Genomic DNA, 25,590 nt, shown 5'->3' with positions numbered 1-25,590 from the left:
AATCTAACAGAAAATTGTATGGTGTGTACCTAGCATTAGTCACACATATGCAACAGGCTTAAAGCAGACTTAGGCCCCGTTTACACTTACCGTAATCAGTTGCTCTCAGTTATAACTGAAAGGACAACTGATTTTCAAAGTCCCATGTTTTCCTATGGCACCTTTCACACTTAACGAGTTTTAACTGAAATCTTTTTCACAAAGCACTTCTATGGAGAAGAAAAAAAAACGCGTACCAACTGATTAAGTGTAAACGGGGCCTTAGGCAGAATTAGGGAAAGAAAACAATATGATCTGCATACTCATTCTACATCGATGACTGAGAAGATATGGAAGCTCACGTAAGCCTGAAACTACAAAAGAATATTTAAAGGACAACTGAGGCAAAATCATTTGAAGAAACGGAGGCTCCATGCAATTATGGACGGCAGCCCTCATGCCCACTGCTCTCCCATTACTTTGTAGATGCCCCTATAAGTGAGCCAGGTATTCCAGGTCACACACACAAGCAATGGCCCAGCGACGTGCATCTGATCAAGCTCCCACTGTTGGGAGCATTCTGCGCATGCGCATTGCGTAACTCGTAGTGTGCTGCACAGAGCGTTCAACCACAGGAGCGCGATCAAGGACATACACAGCCGGGTCAGAGCTTGCACAGCAGTGCACGACCCTGCTACGATATGAACACTTATGGGAGCATTTAGATAGGAATGGAGGGGAACAGAGGAAAACTGGGGAGCAGTGGGCATGAGGACTGCTGCCCACACATGTCCAGAGACTGTTTCTACAAAGGAGTTTGTCTCTGGTTTTCTTTAAAGACAGCCTGAGCTAATCTTGCCTAAGTGATCTAATTTAATTTTTACTACGGTTGTCATGAGTCACTTAAATACTGTAAATCGGGGTTCCCCAACCTTGTCCCCAAGGCCCACCAGCAGTAAATGTTTTGCATTAATCCACAGAAAATATTACGTGGAGTAATTAGTGTCTCAGCAGAGCTAAAATAACTACCTCTGGATGTCCACAAGAGTTGCACTGTTTGCAGGCCTTGAGAACATTGTTGGGGAACACTGAAAATCACATGTACCATACTGCACCATGCATATCATGAATGGGCCCTAATGCCCAAAAAAGGCAGCGGATCGTCTGAGAATTCACTCAAGCTTTGATAACAAATGTGTTCCTCAGTTGAGGTGCACGTCAATATACAGTACATATACGTTAAATGCGTCCCATTTCTGGCTGAGACTGATATTTGGGCCCCCACGCATTGCTCCTGTGTTTGAAGTGTTTAGCATTTTATGGGTAATGCAATCACAGGTCACATTAGTGGTTGATGGGGGGTCTGGAGACTAGCTGCCCGCATTGTCCCTGCTACCACATTGCTGTGTGAAACTAAAGGTCCTTCTTGCATAGGGGAGATGCATTAGGTCCAGACCATGCATACATCAGTACTGCATATCGAGACACATACTTAATTGGCTGACTGGCTGTGCTCTGCAGACCAGATTAATTGCAGATGCTGCTCGGTGAGTTTGCATTGCCTTTCCATGCGTGTTTAAGCCAAAATGAGGAAGACCAGATTAAATTGCTTAAGGGTTCGTTCACATCTAGGCGATTAGCGGGTGATTCTTGCTAATTGACCGAAGCACTGGCGCTTTTTAAAGCACTAGCGCATCGGTTTGTCTTTTTCAAGTATGAATGGGCCCTCATCTCCTATTCATAAAGCCGACAGATTATCAGGCAATACTCCAATTAGAGATGCAGCAATGCTTTTTTCCCCCAAGTTTCTGCTAATTATTTGCAGTTTGTATGCGCAACTCTAAATGGACTAAAGGTGCCCATACACTCGTCAGATTGGCAGAAGATAGATAAGAAATGCATCTGATGATCTATCTGATGCGTTTTTAGAACATTTTTTACCAGGATAGAATTCCAATAGATTTCAGTTTGAAATCTGTTGAAATTCGATCTGATGGCATTTTTTTGCCATCAGATTTCCATTAAGGCCAATGCAAACTGATAAGCAATCTCATCAGATCGACCTAAATTTTCCACCCTGCAAGTTCGATGGAAATCCATCGAAATCGACCGAAATCGGCCGTCGATCGGTCGATTGGCCAACCGATTTGCGATCGATCGATCGCGATCGATTGGTCGGCCAGAAAATCAGCTGAGTGTATGGGCTGCTTAATCCTGATCACCAGCAACCGCATCTGATTAGTTCAATCACAATCTCCACACAAATTGCAAGACGATTTTGCTAATCATTGATTATCTCTAATTTTATTCCATTCATACACAGGTAGATACTAAACATAAACCACTTCTATAAAAAGTAAACATTCTCTGCCTGTGTATAACAAGCTTACAAACCTGCTGATAAGATAAAACCTCTAGATTTTAGCCTTTATAGCCAGTACACTAGTACAGTTGGAGATTGCCTTCTGTCATCACTGCAAACATGAACACATCAACCTAAATAAATACAAGCTGCCACAGTGGACATACTACCTACTGCCAATGAAAAGCATTTCCAAGAGTTTATGTACAAAACACAGCACATTGGAAAAGGAAATTAAAACACAGCACAGATGACAAGACTTCAATATTTATTGAAAGCCAACAAAGTGATCCATCCACAGCTCTTGTTAAAAGCAATGAACTCACATCACTTGTATTGACAAGCCACGTTATCTCTCCATACGATGCTAGTTCTCCATTTACATAACAGCGAAGTTCGCTGTTCTTCCATCGATTGTAGATGTGGACGATTGACACCATGTACCACTAAAAAAAGATAAAATACATTTACAGCCAAAGTTGTTAATTACATGTAGTATAAACCTTCAACAGCAGCAACAATAGGTTACATGAGAAGAAATCAGTACAAAATTTAAAAGAGTGCAGCAGACCCACAAAAACCCTAACTGCCAACTTGTTTCTCTAGGACAGTTTAAAGGGAACCTGTACTGAGTAAAATTATTTAAAATAAACACATGAGGTAACTTCAAATGAACATTACATAGTTACCTTGCCATCAGTTCCTTTCAGAAGCTCACCATTTTCTTCTGACAATGATCCCTTCCAGTTCTGACAACATTTTGTCAGAACTGAAATATATCAGTTGCTGTCAGTTATAGCTGAGAGGACAACTGATGTGCCAAGTAATGTCCATATTTCCCTATGGCTCAAGTGTGCGATGTTACAGTTTAACAGTGTGCTGACCAGGAAGCAGTTATGGGTAATGGCCATTTTCAAAATGGAGGACAGAGAATTCCTTTGATCACAGTGGACAAACAGGACGCGGGAAAGGAGAGATTGAGGAGTAGACTACACGGGAGGTAAGTATGACGTGTGTATGTTTATTTTGACTTTTAATTTTCAGTTTAGGTTTTCTTTTAATAATGGAGGGGAAAAAAAATTACGAGTACTAATTTGTAACTCTAGCATCAGGTTCAAAATACATTTCCTATTGTAATAAAGATGATGAATACCAATTATACGAAAATAATTGGATAATTAAAAGTTGAGGATAAAGGACAACTGTAGCGAGAGGTATGTGGAGGCTGCTTTATGCTGGAGAGGGACGTGAAAGCCAGGAGGGAGGCATAGGAGACGGCGCCACTCAGCCGACCCGGCGGCCAACGTCTGGGGTAGAGCCCACTAAAACTCTGTGCGTTTCTCCACGGCTTGGTTTGTAAGTGTACATCTGTTTTATAATAAATTTGATTTTATGGTTTTACGCTATGGGAGCTTTGCATTGTTTTATCTGAGGTGATGTGGACTAGCTACAGAGGAAGCAAAAGATCCAGTTGTCCGTATATGGCAGGGGGCGGCCAGATGACCCCATAGGCGCTAAGGACCCATCTGACAGAGGGTCATTATATAACGGTGCGTGGCCACTGCTTGGGGTGTGGTGGTGGTTATCTCACTGAAGTGGAGTCTGCTGCACCTGCGATAGAAGAGGACACAGATCTGTGTAGAATTGCACATTGCTGAGCACCTTTTAACTAAAAGGACTGTGTGCTAGGACATTTGAGCGCAGCATAATTTGGTGTTTATGGTAATTTGATTTACTAGCTATCTGCATATTAAAAAAAAAAAAAAAAAAAAAAAACACAGCAAGCCTGAGCAGGACTGGGTGATGTTTCTCCACCTATAACACTGCCCAAGGGGTTAGTCAAGGCTAAGCGGCAGGATGTAAGCGTCTCCCCACATGTTGCAACTTCTGACAAGCAGTACAGGTAAGTTGCCCATACATCAAGCAGTTTTGGCAACAGATCAACCAGAGACAGATCTCTCTCTGATCAAATCTGATCAGAGAGAGATCTGTTGGTTGCCATAAACCGCAGGCCAATTCCCAATCCAGTGTTCTCTCCAGGCTCTTTTAGCTGGGTGCTCCACTCATATAGTTTTGGTGAGAACCAGGCTGTCATTGGCTCACTTCCTCCTCTGCTGTAAACAGAGTTGTGCAAAGACATGCCGGCCCTGCATTCTCGCATCTCGCCCCACCCAGCTACTTTTTCTTGCCACCCAGCTACTTTTTCTTGCCAGCCAGCTGGAAAAAAATTTCTGGCGAGAACACTGCAATCTGTTAGCAAACAATTAAATTTGGACTAAATCTTTGGTTAACCCGTTTCGGATGATGCTAATTGAAATCTACTCCCTGTTTGGAGGTTGTTATTCCTGCCAGGGCGTAGATTTCACTCACTATGGCTACGCGCTCTCGCCGATCAAGTCTCTCACTCCCCGCCGCAGTTCACTCGCCCTGTTGTCGGTATGACAGCAGAGCTCCATGAGCCGGTCAGGAGCCGATTTCATTGGCTCCTGATACTGTCATCAATATGAGCCGATCTCATTGGCTCACATGGCTCTGCCGTCAGATGGCAGAGCGGGTGGGCTGAGGCGATGGGTGTGTGGCGTGGACGGCGGGTAGCGGCAATTAGTTTATTTGGTGGTATGCGCCAGTTTTTGGTACCAGCGGTCTCTGGTCCTTAAGGGGCCAGAGACCACTGGTACTGAAGGGGTTAACTACCATACCATAAAAAAGTGAACTGTTACAGATCTTTGCCCTTTTGGGGGGTGGAATGCCGAGTTGCAGAATGCAGATATGCAGCAAGCATTTGGTCAGTGGTGGTATCAAAACATCTGGTCTGCATACTCAGAATCTGAGTAGGGATGGTGTATGAGATGCAAATAAGTTAAAGCAATATTAAACAAATGTAAGTGGCTTTAAATGAAATTAAAAATACAAGATTTCAGAAGTAAAATCTATTTTCTAAATTATAATAAATAGCAGCCTTTTTTCAGCTGCATGATGTCAAATATAAAATATTTTATATTTATTGGAGGAACCCCTCCCTTCCTTTAATATTGCCGGGACAGAATCCGGCAAACTGGTGGAGTAGATTGTGTCTGGCAAAGGAGGAATTGCTAATGGCTGCCCCCAGTATAACCCTAGTTATGAAAAGAGAAGGGTGAAAAGCATGCACTGAAATGCTCATAGGCTTGAAGGAGTGTTTATTTATCTTTGTAGGTTTCAGAGTGGTGCAACTAAATATTTTGAATTAAAAACATTTTTGGTTTGGGTCAGCTTTAACATTGACCCATTGAATTATAGCTCAGCAGGATACGATTTGTCAGTTTTCAAGCTGCATAAGTTTGCTTACAAAATTTGCATAATACTGCATCATTATTTGTATCACCTTGATCATCCCCAATTCTTAAGGCTCATACACACATCAGACTATAGTCTTTGGAAAATGAAAGATCACAGACCAATCTTACCACCCTTCATGTAGTATGAGAGCCATACCTACACAGTCTTTTTTATGGAGCTGAACTCCCCATCAGAAAAGATGCAAGATGCTGCACACACAGATGCTGTACAGACACAAAAGATCAGTATCTGCAAAAGATCTGTTCCTGCCAAAAATCCATTCCTGCAAATTGCAATGATAGTCTATGAGATCTGCAGATCATCATACACACATGATTTAACGGACATTCATCTGCAGATCAAGCAATCATCCGCAGATCTGAAAATCCATCCTGGTGGATCTGATCTGCAGATGAATGTCAGTTAAATCATGTGTGTATGATGATCTGCAGATCTCATAGACTATCATTGCAATTTGCAGGAACGGATCTTTGGCAGGAACAGATGTTTTGCAGATACTGATCTTTTGTGTCTGTACAGCATCTTTGTGTGCAGCATCTTGCAAAGATTTTTTTCTGATGGGGAGTTCAGCTCCATAGAATAGACTGTGTAGAGTACGGCTCTCATACTACATGAAAGGGGGTAAGATTGGTCTGTGATCTTTCATTTTCCAAATACTATGGTCTGATGTGTGTATGCACCTTTAGTCAGTGAAGCAGGACATATGACAGAGAGGATCATCCCCACAACAGAGACAGGCAAGTGGCACTTTTTTAAAAGGGAGTCAGCAATAGCAGACAAATTTTCCTTAAAAGGACACCCGAGGTGAAAATAAAATAATGAAAAATGATTGTATCCATCTTCCATCCCCTAAAAATGACTTTTTAAGCTATTGCAGTTTTATTTTATGTTTTAATCTACCGTATTTTTCGGAATATAAGACACTCCGGCATATAAGACACACCTAGGTTTAGGGGGCAAAAATCAGAGAGAAAAAAAAAACTAATCCTAGGTGCGTCTATGGTGCAGGGGCGTCTTATGGAACTTTTCTCCCTAAACTACACTGCCCATCTACACCACACTGGCCTAAGCTACACTGCCCATCTACACCACACTACACTTCACTTCACTTACCCCTGCTGCCCCCACTATACTACACTTCACTAACTAACCCCTGCTGCTGTAACCACCTACTACACTACACTAACCAACCCCTTCTGCCACCACCAAATACACTACACTAGCTAAACCCTGATGAAACATCTCACCTGATCCTGTCGCCACGATCCTCTCCTCCCCCATCTGGCTTTCTTCATCAGAGGGCGCCCGTCATTCAGGATGCAGGTCTTCAGGGTCCAAGTTGCGGCGCTCCTCTTCAGCTGCAGTCTCCTCTCTTCATCCCAGGACGTCTTGTCATGCATGGTGTCCGTCTTCAGAGCCCCAGCTGCCCGCGGTCCTCTTTGCTGCAGTCTTCGTATAGACTGCAGCCTTACGATATACATGTGCTGCCGCCGCCAGCGGCGGTAGCACATGTATATCAAAAGGCTGCCGTCTATACGAAGACTGCAGTGAAGAGGAGCGCGGGCAGCTGGGGCTCTGAAGACGGACACCATGCATGACAAGACGTCCTGGGATGACGAGAGCCAGACGAGGAGTAGAGGATCACGGCAACAGGATCCGGTAAATATATTCCGGGGCCACATTTACAGCTTCTTTGGAATATAAGACGCACCCACTTTTCCCCCTCATTTTTGGGGAAGAAAAAGTGCGTCTTATATTCCGAAAAATACGGTACCTTTTAAGTTGTACCCGGTTTATTGTTTTTCCTCAATGACACATTCATTGAAGTATGCCGAAACTAAAATCTAGTGATACCTTACCCCCCCCCCCCCCTTTCTCTCCTCCAACAGAGCTTTCTGCTGGTGGGGTCAAATCGCCCTCCAGTTGTTTATTCATATTTGTGTATTTTCAAATTCATTTTACTTTTTTTATTATTCATATATTGCCCCCTCCCTCCCCCCGCCAGCCAATCCCCATGATCAGCTGTCATGGGCTTCAGCCTATGACAGCCGATCACTCCTGAGCCAATGGAGGGGACAGCTGTGTTACACGGCTGTCCCCAGTACATCGCTGCTGCAAATCACAGCGCTGTACTAAGTAAAAAGACAGATCTCCTGCAGTAGCCGGCCCCAAGAATTGGCGTTAGGCGGTCCTGGGGCTGCCGCTGCGGTCACGCCCATTGGCGTTAGGCGGTCTTTAGGTCGTTAAAGCCAACCTGTGAGGTTTTCTACCGTCTATTTTGGATACTTGCCTCTGGAGAAAGAAGCCTCTGGATCCTCACAATGCTTCCCTCATCGTCCTCAGCCAGCCTGATCCAGAACTGAGACATCCTGAAGATTGGCCACACTGCACCTGTACAGTAGCAGCCAGGGACCTGCTCGGGCTCCAGCAGAAAAAGCCCAGACAGGTCCCTGCTACTGCACATATGAACCATCCACAATCATTATTTCAGTGGTGGAATTTGCCAGTGGAGGAGAACGGGGAAGCTGCAAGTCTCCAAAATAGACTGCAGGAAACCTCACCGGTCTCTACCTCCTGAGGCGAACAGCCCTTAGGGGCACTTTTTCCCCACAGGTACACTTAAAGATGAAGCTGTGCTGCTGAGCAGTTTCTACAGCTTCAGTTTAGGACTGCAATAGGTTGAACTAGTTAAATAAAGTGAACATTTAGAAATATACATGTTGTAACAGCTTCCTTTTGTCTAACACATTTTATTTAAAGATCAAACATTATTCATTGTGAAAAATGTGCAATGATCGGGGAAATGGCAACTGCAGGAGGACCAAATTGGATTTCTTGCTTTCCAGATATTTTGTTTCAATTAAAACACATCTATAAGGAAGCACATTTGCAGGATTTACAAGTTAATATGTTGTTTACGAGACTATACAGACATTTAAATTTTGCTGATCTGAGAGTTTGGCTGACACAAGACCAACCTGAACGTGGCCAGATTTACACAAGTACAGAGAAAACATAAAATGAAGAGCGTAAAGGAATAAAATTCCCACCTTCTGTGGCTTGAAATCATACTTCACACAGTGCTGGAAGCCTTTTCCCTTTGATTTAATGGATGTGATGATAAGGCACCCACCAACAAAATGCGCAGAATAACCGAGCCCTTTGTTTGTTCTGAAACTGGAAAAGGGCAGAGTTAATCTAAGGTAAAGCACAGTTGTTATTGGACTCATAATAAGCTTTTGATCACAAAGAATAACAAAATTCTACACATAATAGCATAACTCCTGTTCAAAGGAGGTGCTGTTGGACACCTCAGCGAGTATAAAAGTGTTTGTTTTGATTTTTAATAAGAAAAGAAGAAAAAAAATCCTGCTTCACAAAAAGCAGAGTTTTCCAACTCCTCCAAAAGCTGGTCTTCCATTCCTACTCAGTCTGAAACACTCTCTGCCCCTGGCGCCTACGTCCACTAGTCGCAAATCGCAGACATGGATTTCTGATGCGAAATCAATGGGCTACTAAAAAGTAATGGATGCTGCAGTTTTCCACACAAGGCATCCAAATCGGCCGAAGCAGCCCAGTATAAATGTAAGCTCTCTGAACTGAAAGTGATAACTATTTATTTAAATTGTCTCAATTGTGATCTGTTTGTTTGTTTTTTTTTAAATCCCATCAGACTTGGTTATTGAAAATCTTCACCTTTGTGATATCTTTCCCACCACATTCCTTAACACTTGTATGTGAAAATGTATACTGGCACTGCATTCTCATATGGTGCAACGATATATGCTGCTTATATTCAGATGTTGATGTGTTCCTCATTCCTAAATTCCTCTATTTGACCATTTATTCCTGTAAATTATTTTCATATTACAGAACGCGTTTTAAAGTTCATGCATTACAATTATGCACTCATTCTGACTACATGAGTCCGGAGACTGACTGAGTGCAAATAAGAAAAGAAAGACCCAAAAAAAAAAAAAAAAAAAAAAAAAAAAAAAAAAAAAAAAATCACACTCAGTGCTGAACCCTTTTTGATATTAAAGGGAACCTTAACTGAACGGGGGGTAAAGAGTTTCACTTACCTGGGGCTATTACCAGCCCCCTGCAGCAGTCCTGTGCCCTCGGAGCCGCTCTGAAATCCTCCGGTCCCCTGCTGTCACTTAGTTTCGTTTTTGACGACTCACCAGTCGGCCGGCCGCCATGCGTATTATTGGACGCATTCCCTACTGCAATTAGCGCTGTTGCGGACCGCAACGCGTACAAAAATACGCGTTGCCGCACATCTACGCGTGCGAAATGCGGCAACGCGTATTTTTGTACGCGTTGCGGTCCGCCACAGCGCTAATTGCAGTAGGGAATGCGTCCAATAATACGCATGGCGGGCGGCCAACTGGTGAGTCGTCAAAAACGAAACTAAGTGACAGCAGGGGACCGGAGGATTCCAGAGCGGCTCCGAGGGCACAGGACTGCTGCAGGGAGCTGGTAATAGCCCCAGGTAAGTGAAACTCTCTAACCCCCGTTCAGTTAAGGTTCCCTTTAAGGCTAATTTCACACCAGGACGTTGCGTTAGAGGGGGCGTTAAGGTCGCATAACGTCCCCCTAACGGAACGCCTGGTGGTGCTGGATCTGGACGTCAGAGTGAGCCGCGTTGTGCAGCTCTCTCTGGCGTCAGTGATGCCGTGATGCGCACTCTTGTGCGCATGCGGCATCACGTGGTCCCGCCGGCCAATCGCCGCACAGAGCGGCTGCTCCAAGAAGTAAACACTGCACGTCATAACGTGCAGTGCATATTAATTAGCCATGTGCCTGGCCGCTCTCCGCTCCTCCCCAACATTACTGAGCATGTGCAAGCAGTCTAACGCGGCTCAGCCGCGTCCAAAGTACTGCATGCAGTACGTTGTCTTGTGACGCAGCGTTACAATGTAACGCAACGTCCGCACTGTGAACAGCCCCATTGATTTTTCATTACTGAGCGGTGGGCTGCGTTACAGGCTGCTCTAACGTGCGCCTGTAACGTCCCACTGTGAAACCAGCCTAAACTATACTGTAACCATAAAGTAATCAAAGCAGGAGGGGATGAAATAACATATGCCAAAAATAAGAAGATCTAAATAATAATACAAAGACAAAACCATTCCTACCTAAGCATTTAACTCCACTCACCCAGTGTCCATGCATCCTGCATGTTCCTGAACTTACCAATATAAATAGGGCTTTGCTTTGTCCACATTGATATTATTTACTGGATCCATTCGCAGCCATGTGTGAAATGTGAAGCCATTCTGGTACGGCCATTTAGCAATTGGCGGCAAGGCAATGGCCTAAGGATAAACACAGATTATATTTCAGCTACATTATTTCACAACAATTAGCTTGCAAATATGAAAAAAGGGGAGCAATTATTTTCATGGCCTTATCCATCATCTCGAAGATAAAGATTGCTCTTTAGACAGATGATGTAACTCACTACATAGCATTACATGACTGAGTCACCTAATTATTATGAGTCACATGTCAACTGCGTTAAAAGTGAATAGACGTGAAAGGGCCCCAGCCATCATTGTTCTCCTGAAAAGGAATGAGGTCTTATCAACCAAAGGGCGCACCCTGGAGAATGCAGATCAATTTCTGCTATTCTTGCCACAATAACAGACTGGGCAAAATGTAAGTCAAAAAACAACAACCTAAAAGCACTTAAAGCAGAAGAATACAAAACTTAAAGCAGAAGAATGCTGTAATGATCAAAGTTAGAGTATACACCAGTTAAAAAGGTTTTAAGAAAATAAACACCGCTGGGGCCTATATAGCAAAGCAGAAGCCATACTTCTGTGTCCACATTTTTGGAGGGCAGAGACGGTGATTTAGCTACCTAGCTACTTTTTGGTGATATTGGCTATGCATGTGCCCATGCTCCCTCTGCATAGTTTAAATGTTACACATGGTATGATAGTCCTATGATGCTTCTGTGAGGGCTTTTGGCAGTCAACATCTCAAAGATTCAAATCTATTTTTACATCATCATCAGTACAGAAATCATTTTAAAACCTAAAGCCAATGAATATAATAATTCCTCAACTTCAGTTCCGTTTGAAGCTGCTATAACTGTATGAAACATGGTGGAATCCAGGGCTACAGAATGCAGCTTAGTGTAAAATCATTCAGCGTTCTCCTCCTGTCATTCTGAGGGGGGGTGTGGATCCTATGTGAACAAGAACGCTAGAAGTATCCTGGTCTTATATTCTGCGGCATTAAGAAATATCAGCCGTTGCTAAGTAGCGCGCGCTACGCTGCCAGTAGCGTGTGCAGCGTGCCCATGCTATAATTAAGTCACACTAATTTAATTTACGCTTGTAAGAAGATTTAACTTGCGCCGTTAATGCACATTAAGCATAATGAATCAAGCTCTTTGTCTATACCAAATGTAAATAACCATTAGAATACACAAGAAATCCACTGACAAAACAACACTGGTGACCATTCCTAGACACGAGCACAACATAAAATGCAATATGAAGGTAGCGTGAAAATACATGCTCCACTTCTTGTGTGGAAGCAAGAATGAGGTGTCAGCTACAACAATCAGCTGCTAATGAGAGTAATGGGCTTCTATTGGCCAATGATAAGACTCATATAAACTCCTAATTTCTGTTTAGCAAATGAATGCAGCATGTAAGAGAGTGTAAATTAAGAAACTAAATAATACATAGTCTACCACTGTATTTGTTCAGCAATAGACAGAATGCTGCAAATGTGATTTCCAAAATTCACAATATAAGCAGAGTGCATAATTATTCGGTTTTTAACACTACAAAACAGCAGTGCGACAGAGAAACATTCTTACCGCAGCACTCTTTCCAGGGAAGTTAAAAAAGGCATCAGGACCATATTTCTGAGGCATATGCTTTAACACAGACAAGAGTTTCACAGCATGAGGAGGCTGAAAGAAAAAAAAGAAGCAAATAAAGGATCTGCAAGAAGGGCTTACTGGAGACAATATAAACTGTACCTGCAACTGCCATTTAAATCAATAGGAATAAGAGTAGTCGGCACTAAAGCATTCTGGGCAAGTTGGCTTTTTATGCCATGTGCAGATTTAATGTCAGATCGATTATTTCCAATATGTCCAATCTGATTTCCGATCGATTTTTCAAACAATTTTTTCATACAAGTGAAAGGAAAATCGATCAGAAATCAGATCGGATATGTTGGAAATAATTGAAAATATCCAAAAATTGCATTGTGTGTACCTTGCATTGGGGAGAATACATTGGGATGTGTGAGCGGCTCCACTCACCCTCTTTGGCTCGGGGGTGGGGGTGGGTGTGAGTGAGTGAGTTCCTAGCACTGCCATCCACTCCACCCTACCGGTAGGAAACATTTCTACTTGTGCAGTCTTCACCAAATAAAGGTATATCCAAATATGTGCCACCATTTAATAAATGCCCCAATTGCAGTGCCGGACTTGCAGCGCCGTCCGTTCCTTCTTTCTGCATACAACTGCTGTGTAAAGCTAACCTCTGAATCATTGGACTTAATGACAGAAAAAAATAAACATGTTATACTTGTAAGAAGTTTACATTAGTTTACATCTCTCAAGGCCCAACTGTAAGAGGCCCAAAATGGATGCTATATTGGGTGGCATCAGGTGGACAGTGGTATGCCTGGAAAATCTTAAAATTCGGAATGACAGCAAACCCTCTAGCTTTCAGTGACAAAATACACGTGTCCCAGAGTTTGTGTATCTGTAACCGTGATCAAAACCCATAATACCACTGAAGCAGCTGGATAGAAACCTGGTCAAGGTCACACCTTAGATGTTGGAGACCAGTGTTCGGATAATGACTAGAGCAAGTACCTAACAAGGAGTTCTTTGACAAGACCAACAAAGGTTCAAGGCCAGCCTATTAAGTGCACCCCAGATGGCTGTAGCTTAAGTGCTTTAAAGGGAACCTTAACTGAGAGGGATATGGATGTTTCCTTTTAAACAACACCAGTTGCCTGGCAGTCCCGCTGATCTCTTTGGCTGGAGTAGTGGCTGAATCACACTCCTGAAACAAGCATGCAGCTAATCCAGTCTGACTTCAGTCAGAGCACCTGATCTGCATGCTTGTTGAGGGGCTGTGGCTGAAAGTATTAGAGGCATAGGATCAGCAGGAGAGTCAGGCAACTGGCATATTTTAAAAGGAAAAATCCATATCACTCTCAGTTTAGGTTCCCTTTAAGTCTGACAAAAGAAAATCACAACATGTATGCTAGCACTTTGTGTAAAGAGTTAAAAGACCAGATTTACAAAGCAACAGTAGAATTGGTGCGCACCTTTTATCGTCACCTCCGAAGACCGAGTAGCCAACAGTACAGGTCACGCTAATTCGGCAGTACGTGCTACTCTGTCTTCAGTAGTAACGGTAAAATGGCTATGCGCCATCTTAGGCCCCATTCACACTAGAGCGTTTTGCCGGCCATTTCGGCAAAATGCTCAAGCGCTTTTTAAAGCGCTAGTGCTATAAAACCCTATGGGCCCGTTTCTTACTTGGGCGATTTGCTTTAATCGCCAGAGATTAACGCCAAACGCGTAGCCCGCACCATTTTCAGGTGATTTCCCGGTGATCACATTTCAGTGCTATAGACGTGCTAAACGCGATCACGGAAAAATCGCCGCAGTATCCAGTGATTTTTCCGTGTGTAATCGTGGAAAAATCACTCCCGCAAAACGCTTTTAAGTGTGAATGGTGCCTCACCATTGCTTTATGAATCAGGACCTAAGTTACAAAAAAATAAAATGGTTCCTTGCAGATGCGTTACTGAATGTAAAATGCAGAGAGAGCCACAGGAAAAAAAGTAACTGCATCATCAGGTTCAATAGCACACGTTCTGTTGGAACGGCCTTTGTATTTTTGTGATCAAATTATCATAGATGCTGCTTTAAGCCCAAGGAGCACTAATGGATTCAGGGAGTCATTTTGTTTGACAAAGTCAATTCATCAGAATATATTCTGAGAACCATGAAACTAATCAGTTTAAAACAAACTCGAGAAAACATCTCATTAAAAGCATAAGGGAATGTTTGGAAAAGATCCCAGTTTGGGTGTACTTTAGTATATGCATAAAGGACTGTTTGGAAAAGATCCCAGTTTGTGTGTACTAAGGGCTCTTTCACATCGACCAACGCGTGCAGGAGCGGATTCTCCTGCACGCGTTGTCTGCCTGCAGCGTGTCATCGGGCATCTGCGGTGCAACGCAATCAGCGGTGGTAGCTGGTAATTAAACCCGACGGAAAACGCCGGCTCGCGGGTGCGTTGGACGAAAAACTTCGCCTGGGTGCGTCAGAACCGCAACGCATCAAAATGCAGCGTCGGGTGTGAAAGGTAAAATGAAAGTCTATGGACTTTCATTTTACCTTGGTTAATGCAAACGTTAGCAGTTTGCGTTAACGCTCAAAATCGCCGCAAGTGTGAAAGAGCCCTTAGTAAATGCATAAGGGACTGTTTGGAAACCACTAGTACACAATTTCTGTCTACAACTAAACAAGGGTTAATGGGTAGTCAAAATAAGATTATTCAAACCAGTGGGCATTTTGTAAATTCAACAACATTTAAAGAATCACACCACAAAAAGGCCTTGCCCTAGAACATTATGAACATTATGTGAGGTTTGTAGATATCAAAATGTATTGTTTAAAGTGGTATGAAACTCAGCATTTCTTATTTGCTCTAAAATATTCTTTTTGTAGCAAACAAGGTACTACCAGGGGAAAAAAAACAACAAATACTGATAGAACAGCATTCAAACAGTTAAACACAGCACTTCCTTCTTCAGTGGAAAGCTTAGCACCATTGCTGAACTTAAGTGATTGCAATAGTAGCTGGTAAGATAAAACAGATAATATAAACACTGATAGCAGTGTGTCAGCTGAATACAATCCAAAAGTGTCCTCACTGGATAGATTGTAATATATAAATACAGCAGCTATGCAATAAATTACAATGACAGCTTTCAGAGCAGATAAAGTATTATGGGAACTTGTAATTTGTAGATAGACAATAATACTTGTGCACAAAATCAAATATGATAACTGTATGGGTAATCAAAAGTAAAAACTTTTGTTTTTACTGAATGTTATGTCAGAGTTAAATCCATCTTTAACCACTTCACCACTGAGGGGTTTTACCCCTAGAACACCAGAGCAATTTTCACCTTTCAGCGCTCCATCCATTCATTTCGTCTATAACTTTATTATTACTTATCGCAATGAAATGAACTATATCTTGTTTTTTTCGCCATCAATTAGGCTTTCTTTAGGTGGGACATTATGCCAAGAATTATTTTATTCTTAATGTGTTTTAATGAGAAAACAGGAAAAAAATGTGGGAAAAATTTCAGTTTTTTCGGCCATTATAGTTTTTAAATAATGCATGCTACTGTAATTAAAACCCATGAAATGTATTTTCCCATTTGTCCCGGTTATAAAACCGTTTAAATTATGTCCCTATCACAATGTTTGGCGCCAATATTTTATTTGGAAATAAAGGTGCATTTTTTTCAGTTTTGCGTCCATCCCTAATTACAAGCCCGTAGTTTATAAAGTAACAGTGTTATACCCTCTTGACATAAATAGTTAAAAAGTTCAGTCCCTAAGGTAACTATTTTGTTTATTTTTTTATTGTATTTATTTTTTAAATAACAAAAAAAAAAAATTGGGGAGTGTGGGAGGTAATGAGTTCATTTATTGTGTAATACAATGTATTTGTATGTGTAAAATACTTTAGGGTGTAGTTTACTATTTGGCCACAAGATGGCCACAGTGAGGCTGTTTACATGCGACCTGTAAGCGTCCAGAAGGACGCTTACAGGAAGCAGTAGGAGGCTGGGAGAATCACAATGATCACGCTGTTTCTAATAGAAGCAGCGGATCATTGCGGGGGCTTAGATCAACGAACGGGAATGGATTTTCCCGTTCATTGATCTCCGGGCGAACGATCGGCGGCGTGCACGAGCGGCGGGAGCGCGGACAGCGGCGGTAGCGCGGAAGGTACGGATTTCTCCGTCCCTGGGGGTTAAAGGATGGAAAAAGGGATGGAGAAATTCGTACCGCCGGGGGTAAAGTGGTTAAATTACAGTCATTAATAACTTCACTTCAAAATATGTAACGTTCCCTAAAGCTTCACAGTTGCTGAAAAAGTGAGGAAATACTGTGCTTGCTCTACACTAGGATAGTACTGTGATGACATCATTTAGGCTGGAATCACACTATGGCAAAACACTATACAGTTAGAGAGGAACTCCGGTGAACATTTTACTGCTGGCAGGTGATGTAGCTGCTGCATGGTTTTTGGCAGTTGGAAAAAGCTGTAAACAGGTATTTCCCACAATGCAGCAAGGTTCACAGACAGGAAACTGCCAAAAGTTCGAACTTTTCTTGTGGGAGGGGTTTCACAATACCAGCCATACAGCGCCCCCTGATGGTCTGTTTGTGAAAAGGAATAGATTTCTCATGTAAAAGGGGATATCAGCTACTGATTGAGATAAAGTTAAATTTTTGCTCTGAGTTTCTCTTTAAATGGATGCGTTGAGAGCCTTTCAGGATTTGTTGCAGTGTCGGAGTTTAATACCATACGATGTCTGGAAAAATGCAAGCAAATGAAGAAAGCAGGAAAGCTGGCACTGCTGCGAGTGTTCAATTTATTCATAAAGTGCAAACGTGCAACATCTTACAAAATTGCATTAAATAAAGCACATACCCTTGTGAGAGGAGGCGTGGGTGGTGGTGGGTGCTGGGCACAGGATGCCTGACCGCCGTTTCGCGCTAATCAGCGCTTCTACGGGGGCTGCCTCCACAGAAGCGCTGTGTAGCGCGAAACGGCCGTCAAGCATCCTGTGCCCAGCACCCACCACCATCCACGCCTCCTCTCACAAGGGTATGTGCTTTATTTACTGCAATTTTGTAAGATGTTGCACGTTTTGGCACTTTATGAATAAATTGAACACTCGCAGCAGTGCCAGCTTTCCTGCTTTCTTCATTTGCTTGCTGCTTGATTTCTCTGCTTGAGCACGCTGAAGAGGTTCCAGAGAAGAAGTGTACTTGTAGTCCTCCTGTGCATACTGCATGCCTGAAGTTGAGTAGTGCATGTGATACCGCTGTAGTGCCAATCTTTTTGCTTCTGTTTCTGGAAAAATGCACAGAGCACAAGCAGCAGCCCACTGGGGGGGGGTCTTCCCTTGAAGTTACCACAGGAAACAAGAAGTAGAGATTTGACTAGTCCGAATATTATAGGGGAGGCCCAAAGCAAAGAGGGACACCTGAGCATACATTAGATCTACAGCCATGTGTACGTTAATGCCAGCATTACTGAAACCAAAATGCCCTTAGACAGTTTAAACTTATGTTTTTGAAGCATTTAAATATCTTAAAAATGCTCTCATATAAAATGTCCCACACATGGCGATTTGCCAGCACACCAGTGGTATCTTGGAGTACAGTATAATATTAAATAGAAGCAAAAGTGGCACAATGTGTCCAAAGACCATTTACCAAGAAATAAGACTTTAGTAAAAAACGTACTTTAAAACGTTAACTAGTGTGTAAATGCCGCATTATTCAACAACCTACTGCTGGCAGATAAACACTTGAAAAACGCTTTGGGGATATAAATTAGCTTAATCTGAATTTCATGCAGTCCATGGTATTACCTCTGCAGCAGTGACTTCTTTTCACAGCAGAATTACGGGGGAAAATATCTTACCTTTCAAATATGGATGCAGAGAAGACAAGTCTACCAAAGGTCAGATTCCTGCGTCATGTTTTAAGACATTACTTACTACCTTGGTGAAAAATGTTTACCAGGATAAGGAGGGTTTTTTTTTTGGGGGGGGGGGGGGAGGGGGATGTTGAAATCACTTCGAAAACAATGCAGTAATTTACGAGGTTCTTATTTTTACCCATACAGATAAAATAATGAAGTCTGGCTTAAAGGACCACTGTCATGAAAAAATTATAAAATGTAAAATACATGTAAACACATACAAATAAAAAGTTGCTTCTTCCATAGTAAGATGAGCTGTAAATTACGTTTTCTCCTATGTTGCTGTCACTTGCAGTACTTCGTAGAAAACGGACAGATTTTTTTTTTGTCTATATTAGACAAGAATTAATGGGATGCAATTCAAGCTTCCTGTATGGAATTACAACATGAGCTTCTGCAAATTTAAAACATAGCTTTGAGTCTTATCCTATAAAAAAAAAAAAAAAAAAAAAAAAAAGATTTTTTTGTCTAGTCCATCTCATCATGGGGGATTCTTAGCATTATTCTATACAAAGATAGAGCACACACACACACACTTCTGGCAGTTGTACTGAGCAATTGCCATTCACTAAGTGCTTTTGAAAATATAGAAAACCCAGAGAATCCACCATGAGATGGCCTAGTCCAAAACCTGTCAGTTCTGCCAGATTTCTACTACTTACAGTGACCGCAACATAGGAGAAATGTCCTTTAGGCTTTGTTCACATAAATCGCTAGCCCTATCGCAAGAGCTGAGCGATTTATACTGTGATTTTTACAGCGCTTTTCTAAGCACTTATGCTCAGTGATGACGTAAGGAAGTGAACTCTTTAACCCAGAAATGAATAAATACAATGTATTTATTCATAGAAGTGCTCGGGAAATCGCTATACAAAGCGCTTTTTCAAGCGAATTGCGATTTCCCTATACCTTCCATTGAGCCAAAGCGCTCAGAAAATGGTACATGTAGCACATTTGCGATTTCAAGAAAATCAAAACACTTACATGTGAACACTGTCATAGGAAATCATTACACAAGCGCAAAGACCAAAATAGTTTCCTCACCCAATGTCCTTTTTCTCCTTGCAGCTTGCTAAAAAATAACTTTAATTCCCGAACTGTGAGACTGTAGCTTGCCAAAACCCCCAACATGTCCACCAAGAGATCTGTAACAAAAAATTTTATTTTGAGAATGATTGATTAGTTTATATAGCACAAGCATCTTTCCGTGGCGATGTACAACAGAATACACGGTATAACAATACAATATAAACAATACAACAGTTAAGAAGATAGGTGTCAAGTTCACAGTCAGATGAAAAAACATTAAACAGTGTGATAAACCAAGCCCTTGGGTGGGGCACACTGGCTTCTGCTAGTAACATAAAAGTATAAACACAGTTACACACAAACTGTTGTCCAGTATATTTCTAAAGACAGTGGCAGGTAAATATTACATGTAAAACTGTGTGAGCTGCCCTACCTGCCTAAAGTCTTGCACTTTGGACCAGTCATTGAGCCCAATGATTAATACTTTTCTACCAATTCGTACATCCAACATGGTAATCTTACTATGCCTCTGCAGTGGAGCACAATAGAATTATTGCTGATGACACAAGGAGCACCATTTCTAACATACAGGGAGGATCATCTTGGCATACAAACGCCACCAGCATCTCAGGGGAAATGGCTGTGATAAGATAAAGGTTTCAATACTTCCAGTCAACTTCCAGTGACTGCAAGGGACAGATCATTGCCCGACCTGCAGAACATGGCTGGGCAACTAAAAATAAAATGTTAATGAACTATGCTGTAAAAAGTGGGCCTGTGTTGAAGTATGATTAAGGGAAGTCATGGGCAGCTTGACATACGACTTATAGGCAATACATGTACAATCAGGGGCGTAGCTAGAAATGACTGGGCCCCATAGCAAAAAAAAAAAAAAAAAATTATGCCCCCCCCCCCCCCACGACCTTCCAACCCCACGGACCTCGGACCTCCCACCCAAACATTTTGTGGGTAAATCTGATTTCCCCACAAAATGCAACCAGATTGTCGGCAGATTTCCCCACAATATGCAACCAGATTGTCGGCAGATTTCCCAACAAAATGCAACCAGATTGTCGGCAGATTTCCCCACAATATGCAACCAGATTGTCGGCAAATTTCCCCACAATATGCAACCAGATTGTCGGCAGATTTCCCCACAATATGCAACCAGATTGTCGGCAAATTTCCCCACAATATGCAATCAGATTGTCGGCAAATTTCCCCACAATATGCAATCAGATTGTCGGCAAATTTCCCCACAATATGCAATCAGATTGTCGGCAAATTTCCCCACAATATGCAATCAGATTGTCGGCAAATTTCCCCACAATATGCAATCAGATTGTCGGCAAATTTCCCCACAATATGCAATCAGATTGTCGCCAGATTTCCCCACAAAATAAGTATATGTAGTTAGGTCTATAGTGGGCTAACATTAATTACCTGGAGGGAGGGTGGTTGGGCAGGCTGGCACACTATTTGCGGTGCAGGCACTGCACTGGGTGGGCAGTCAGGTAGCCGGGTGGCAGGGTAGGCAGTCAGGTAGCCGGGTGGCAGGGTAGGCAGTCAGGTAGCCGGGTGGCAGGGTAGGCAGTCAGGTAGCCGGGTGGCAGGGTAGGCAGTCAGGTAGCCGGGTGGCAGGGTAGGCAGTCAGGTAGCCGGGTGGCAGGGTAGGCAGTCAGGTAGCCGGGTGGCAGGGTAGGCAGTCAGGTAGCCGGGTGGCAGGGTAGGCAGTCAGGTAGCCGGGTGGCAGGGTAGGCAGTCAGGTAGCCGGGTGGCAGGGTAGGCAGTCAGGTAGCCGGGTGGCAGGGTAGGCAGTCAGGTAGCCGGGTGGCAGGGTAGGCAGTCAGGTAGCCGGGTGGCAGGGTAGGCAGTCAGGTAGCCGGGTGGCAGGGTAGGCAGTCAGGTAGCCGGGTGGCAGGGTAGGCAGTCAGGTAGCCGGGTGGCAGGGTAGGCAGTCAGGTAGCCGGGTGGCAGGGTAGGCAGTCAGGTAGCCGGGTGGCAGGGTAGGCAGTCAGGTAGCCGGGTGGCAGGGTAGGCAGTCAGGTAGCCGGGTGGCAGGGTAGGCAGTCAGGTAGCCGGGTGGCAGGGTAGGCAGTCAGGTAGCCGGGTGGCAGGGTAGGCAGTCAGGTAGCCGGGTGGCAGGGTAGGCAGTCAGGTAGCCGGGTGGCAGGGTAGGCAGTCAGGTAGCCGGGTGGCAGGGTAGGCAGTCAGGTAGCCGGGTGGCAGGGTAGGCAGTCAGGTAGCCGGGTGGCAGGGTAGGCAGTCAGGTAGCCGGGTGGCAGGGTAGGCAGTCAGGTAGCCGGGTGGCAGGGTAGGCAGTCAGGTAGCCGGGTGGCAGGGTAGGCAGTCAGGTAGCCGGGTGGCAGGGTAGGCAGTCAGGTAGCCGGGTGGCAGGGTAGGCAGTCAGGTAGCCGGGTGGCAGGGTAGGCAGTCAGGTAGCCGGGTGGGCAGTCAGGTAGCCGGGTGGGCAGTCAGGTAGCCGGGTGGGCAGTCAGGTAGCCGGGTGGGCAGTCAGGTAGCCGGGTGGCAGGGTAAGTAGTTAGGTAGCCGGGTGGCAGGGTAAGTAGTTAGGTAGCCGGGTGGCAGGGTAAGTAGTTAGGTAGCCGGGTGGCAGGGTAAGTAGTTAGGTAGCCGGGTGGCAGGGTAAGTAGTTAGGTAGCCGGGTGGCAGGGTAAGTAGTTAGGTAGCCAGGTGGGCAGCTAGGGAGCTGGGTGGCAGGGTAGGCAGTCAGGTAGCTGGGTGGCAGGGTGGGCAGTCAGGTAGCCGGGTGGCAGGGTGGGCAGTTAGGTAGCCGGGTGGGCAGTTAGGTAGCCGGGTGGGCAGTTAGGTAGCCGGGTGGCAGGGTAGGCAGATAGGTAGCCAGGTAGGTAGCTAGGTGGCAGGGTAGGCAGTTAGGTAGCCGGGTGGGAGGGTGGTAGCCGCGTGGGAAGGTGGGCAGTTAGGTAGCCGGGTGGGAGGGTGGCCAGTTAGGTAGTGGGCAGTTAGGTAGCCGGGTGGGCAGTTAGGTAGCCGGGTGGGAGGGTGGCCAGTTAGGTAGCCGGGTGGGAGGGTGGCCAGTTAGGTAGTGGGCAGTTAGGTAGCCGGGTGGGAGGGTGAGCAGTTAGGTAGCCGGGTGGGCAGTTAGGTAGCCGGGTAGGAGAGTGGGCAGTTAGGTAGCCTGGTAGGAGGGTGGCCAGTTAGGTAGCCGGGAGGGAGGGTGGCCAGTTAGGTAGCCGGGAGGGAGGGTGGCCAGTTAGGTAGCCGGGAGGGAGGGTGGCCAGTTAGGTAGCCGGGAGGGAGGGTGGCCAGTTAGGTAGCCGGGAGGGAGGGTGGCCAGTTAGGTAGCCGGGAGGGAGGGTGGCCAGTTAGGTAGCCGGGAGGGAGGGTGGCCAGTTAGGTAGCCGGGAGGGAGGGTGGCCAGTTAGGTAGCCGGGAGGGAGGGTGGCCAGTTAGGTAGCCGGGAGGGAGGGTGGCCAGTTAGGTAGCCGGGAGGGAGGGTGGCCAGTTAGGTATGTTAGGTAGCCGGGTGGGAGGGTGGCTAGTTAGGTAGCCGAGTGGGAGGGTAACTAGTTAGGTAGCCGGGTGGGAGGGTAACTAGTTAGGTAGCCGGGTGGGAGGGTAACTAGTTAGATAGCCGGGTGGGAGGGTAACTAGTTAGGTAGCCGGGTGGGAGGGTAACTAGTTAGGTAGCCGGGTGGGAGGGTGGCCAGTTAGGTAGTGGGCAGTTAGGTAGCCGGGTGGGAGGGTGGCCAGTTAGGTAGTGGGCAGTTAGGTAGCAGGGTGGGCAGTTAGGTAGCCGGATGGGAGGGTGGCCAGTTAGGTAGCCAGGTGGGAGGGTGTACAGTTAGGTAGTGGGCAGTTAGGTAGCCGGGTGGGAGGGTGGCTAGTTAGGTAGCCGGGTGGGAGGGTGGCTAGTTAGGTAGCCGGGTGGGAGGGTGGCTAGTTAGGTAGCCGGGTGGGAGGGTGGCTAGTTAGGTAGCCGGGTGGGAGGGTGGCTAGTTAGGTAGCCGGGTGGGAGGGTGGCTAGTTAGGTAGCCGGGTGGGAGGGTGGCTAGTTAGGTAGCCGGGTGGGAGGGTGGCTAGTTAGGTAGCCGGGTGGGAGGGTGGCTAGTTAGGTAGCCGGGTGGGAGGGTGGCTAGTTAGGTAGCCGGGTGGGAGGGTGGCTAGTTAGGTAGCCGGGTGGGAGGGTGGCTAGTTAGGTAGCCGGGTGGGAGGGTGGCCAGTTAGGTAGTGGGCAGTTAGGTAGCCGGGTGGGAGGGTAGCCGGGTGGGCAATTAGGTAGCCGGGGTGGGAGGGGAGGCAGCTGAGCAGTTAGTGGGGTAGGGACTCGACTCCTATCCCCCCCGCCTCACCTGGGGTCCCCCCTCCTTCCATCAGCGGCGAGAGAGCGGCATATACAGGAAGCTCCGGCGGGGTAATCAGCCGCTAGAGGTTCAGCTGCCTCCCGGGCTACGGTGTCTTCTCTGTATTGCTGCTCGCAATAAACCAGGAAGTGGTGCGAGCAGCAATAAAAAGGAGACAGCGTAGCCCGGAGGCAGCTGAACCTCTAGTGGCTGATTACCCCGCGGGAGCTTTCTGTATATGCCACACTCTCGCCGCTAATTAAAGGAGGGGGGACCACCCAGGTGAGGCGGGGGGCGCCGAGGTGAGGGAGGGGGGCCCTGGCCGGCCGAAAAAAAAAAAAAAGCAAAAAAAAGAAACAAAAAAAAAAGTCCACTCAGGTAGCTGCGGGCCTCCTGTGACGTAGGGCTGCCGCGCGGCCCCATAGCAACGCTATGGCTGCTATCCCCATTGCTACGCCACTGTGTACAATGGATTTGATCAGGGCCGTAACTATAAAGTTTTCACTACCCTCTTCAGCAGCAACTATTTTTATTTTTTTTATTATGGAACTTGGTCTTCAATGAGGGCACCTTTAAGTTTTCTATGAGTTGGAAAGCAAGACAGCTGAGCTCCCCCAATGGATTTTGAGAGATTATGGCCCATATTAAATTCACTTTTTCTCCTGAAATATCTCAGAGATAAATTTTTCACATCTCTTTAAAAATAACGCAAAAAGTGAGATCAGCCCATACCCGGCCTCCGATCAGAGATGCGCTGAGCCCCCCCAGAGACTGCAAACGCACCTTGAACCCAAACAGAGGCTCTGCATATACACCAAAAGCAAAGCTGTTAAGTGGGAGCGGCTGACCAAAAATGAATTAAATTAGTACATAGCAAGGAAATGAACAGCGCTACTTAAAAACAGATGAGTGCCTACCTGTTTTTAAGTAGCGCTGTTCATTTCCTTGCCATGTACTAATTTAATTCATTTTTGGTCAGCCGCTTCCACTTAACAGCTTTGCTTTTGGTGTATATGCAGAGCCTCTGTTTGGGTTCAAGGTTCGTTTGCAGTCTCTGGGGGGGCTCAGTGCATCTCTGATCGGAGGCGGCCTGATGATACGCTGATCCCACTTTTTGCGCAATTTTCAATTTTACTTGGTAGCGCGTCCAGGCAATGCATATGCATAGGTAGGATTTAGTTAGTGTTAGGTCCCCTCCCATGGAGGATTGACTTCTTCGCAGTGGGAGGGACGAGTACTTAACAAGTTGCATGCAAGCTGTTACAGGAAACCAACATCCTCCAGTGGTAGACAGGTCATGTGTATGCTCAGTGTGTATTTTATCCCATAAGTGGGGCTTGCACTCTTTTGCAGGCAGGCACTCATCTGTTTTTAAGTAGCGCTGTTCATTTCCTTGCTATGTCTCTTTAAAAATAACTTTTAAAGGATACATGGGGTTTCCTCTAGCCCCATCCGCACGGATCGCTCCCACACCGCCGTCCCCAGCCTTCTCCATCGCTGGTACCGGGTCCTGTAACTTCGGCCAGTTTTACGCATGCGCAGTGCTCTCCTTCCATCTCTCCGGCAGAGAATAGTACTGCAACTGCGCAGCACTATTCTCCGCCGGAGACGGAGGGCGCGCACTGCACTAGCTCAGACTGGCCGCGATTGGCCAAAGTTACGGGACCCGGTACCCGCGATAGGAAATGCTGAGGACGGCGGCGTGGGAGCAATCCGTGCGGATGGAGCTGGAGGAAGCCCCAGGTATATATAAATA

At 45.3% G+C, this 25,590-nt stretch overlaps 1 protein-coding gene across 1 annotated transcript in view; it reads right to left on the bottom strand.

Annotated features, from left to right (window-relative positions):
- LOC137570488 (lipopolysaccharide-responsive and beige-like anchor protein) overlaps positions 1–25,590 on the bottom strand; it is a 121,231-nt gene that overhangs the window by 43,070 nt on the left and 52,571 nt on the right. The window contains exons 3-7 of the mRNA XM_068279163.1: positions 19,525–19,625; positions 12,522–12,617; positions 10,880–11,001; positions 8,731–8,857; positions 2,668–2,787 (exon numbers count right to left, since the gene is read on the bottom strand). Coding sequence (XP_068135264.1) covers positions 2,668–2,787; positions 8,731–8,857; positions 10,880–11,001; positions 12,522–12,617; positions 19,525–19,625 — 566 coding nt within the window. The remainder of the gene's footprint in view (positions 1–2,667; positions 2,788–8,730; positions 8,858–10,879; positions 11,002–12,521; positions 12,618–19,524; positions 19,626–25,590) is intronic.

Source organism: Hyperolius riggenbachi, chromosome 1 (assembly GCF_040937935.1).
Source record: "Hyperolius riggenbachi isolate aHypRig1 chromosome 1, aHypRig1.pri, whole genome shotgun sequence".
In the NCBI taxonomy this organism is placed as follows: Eukaryota; Metazoa; Chordata; class Amphibia; order Anura; family Hyperoliidae; genus Hyperolius; species Hyperolius riggenbachi.
This window is presented reverse-complemented; position numbering and strand designations above follow the sequence as displayed.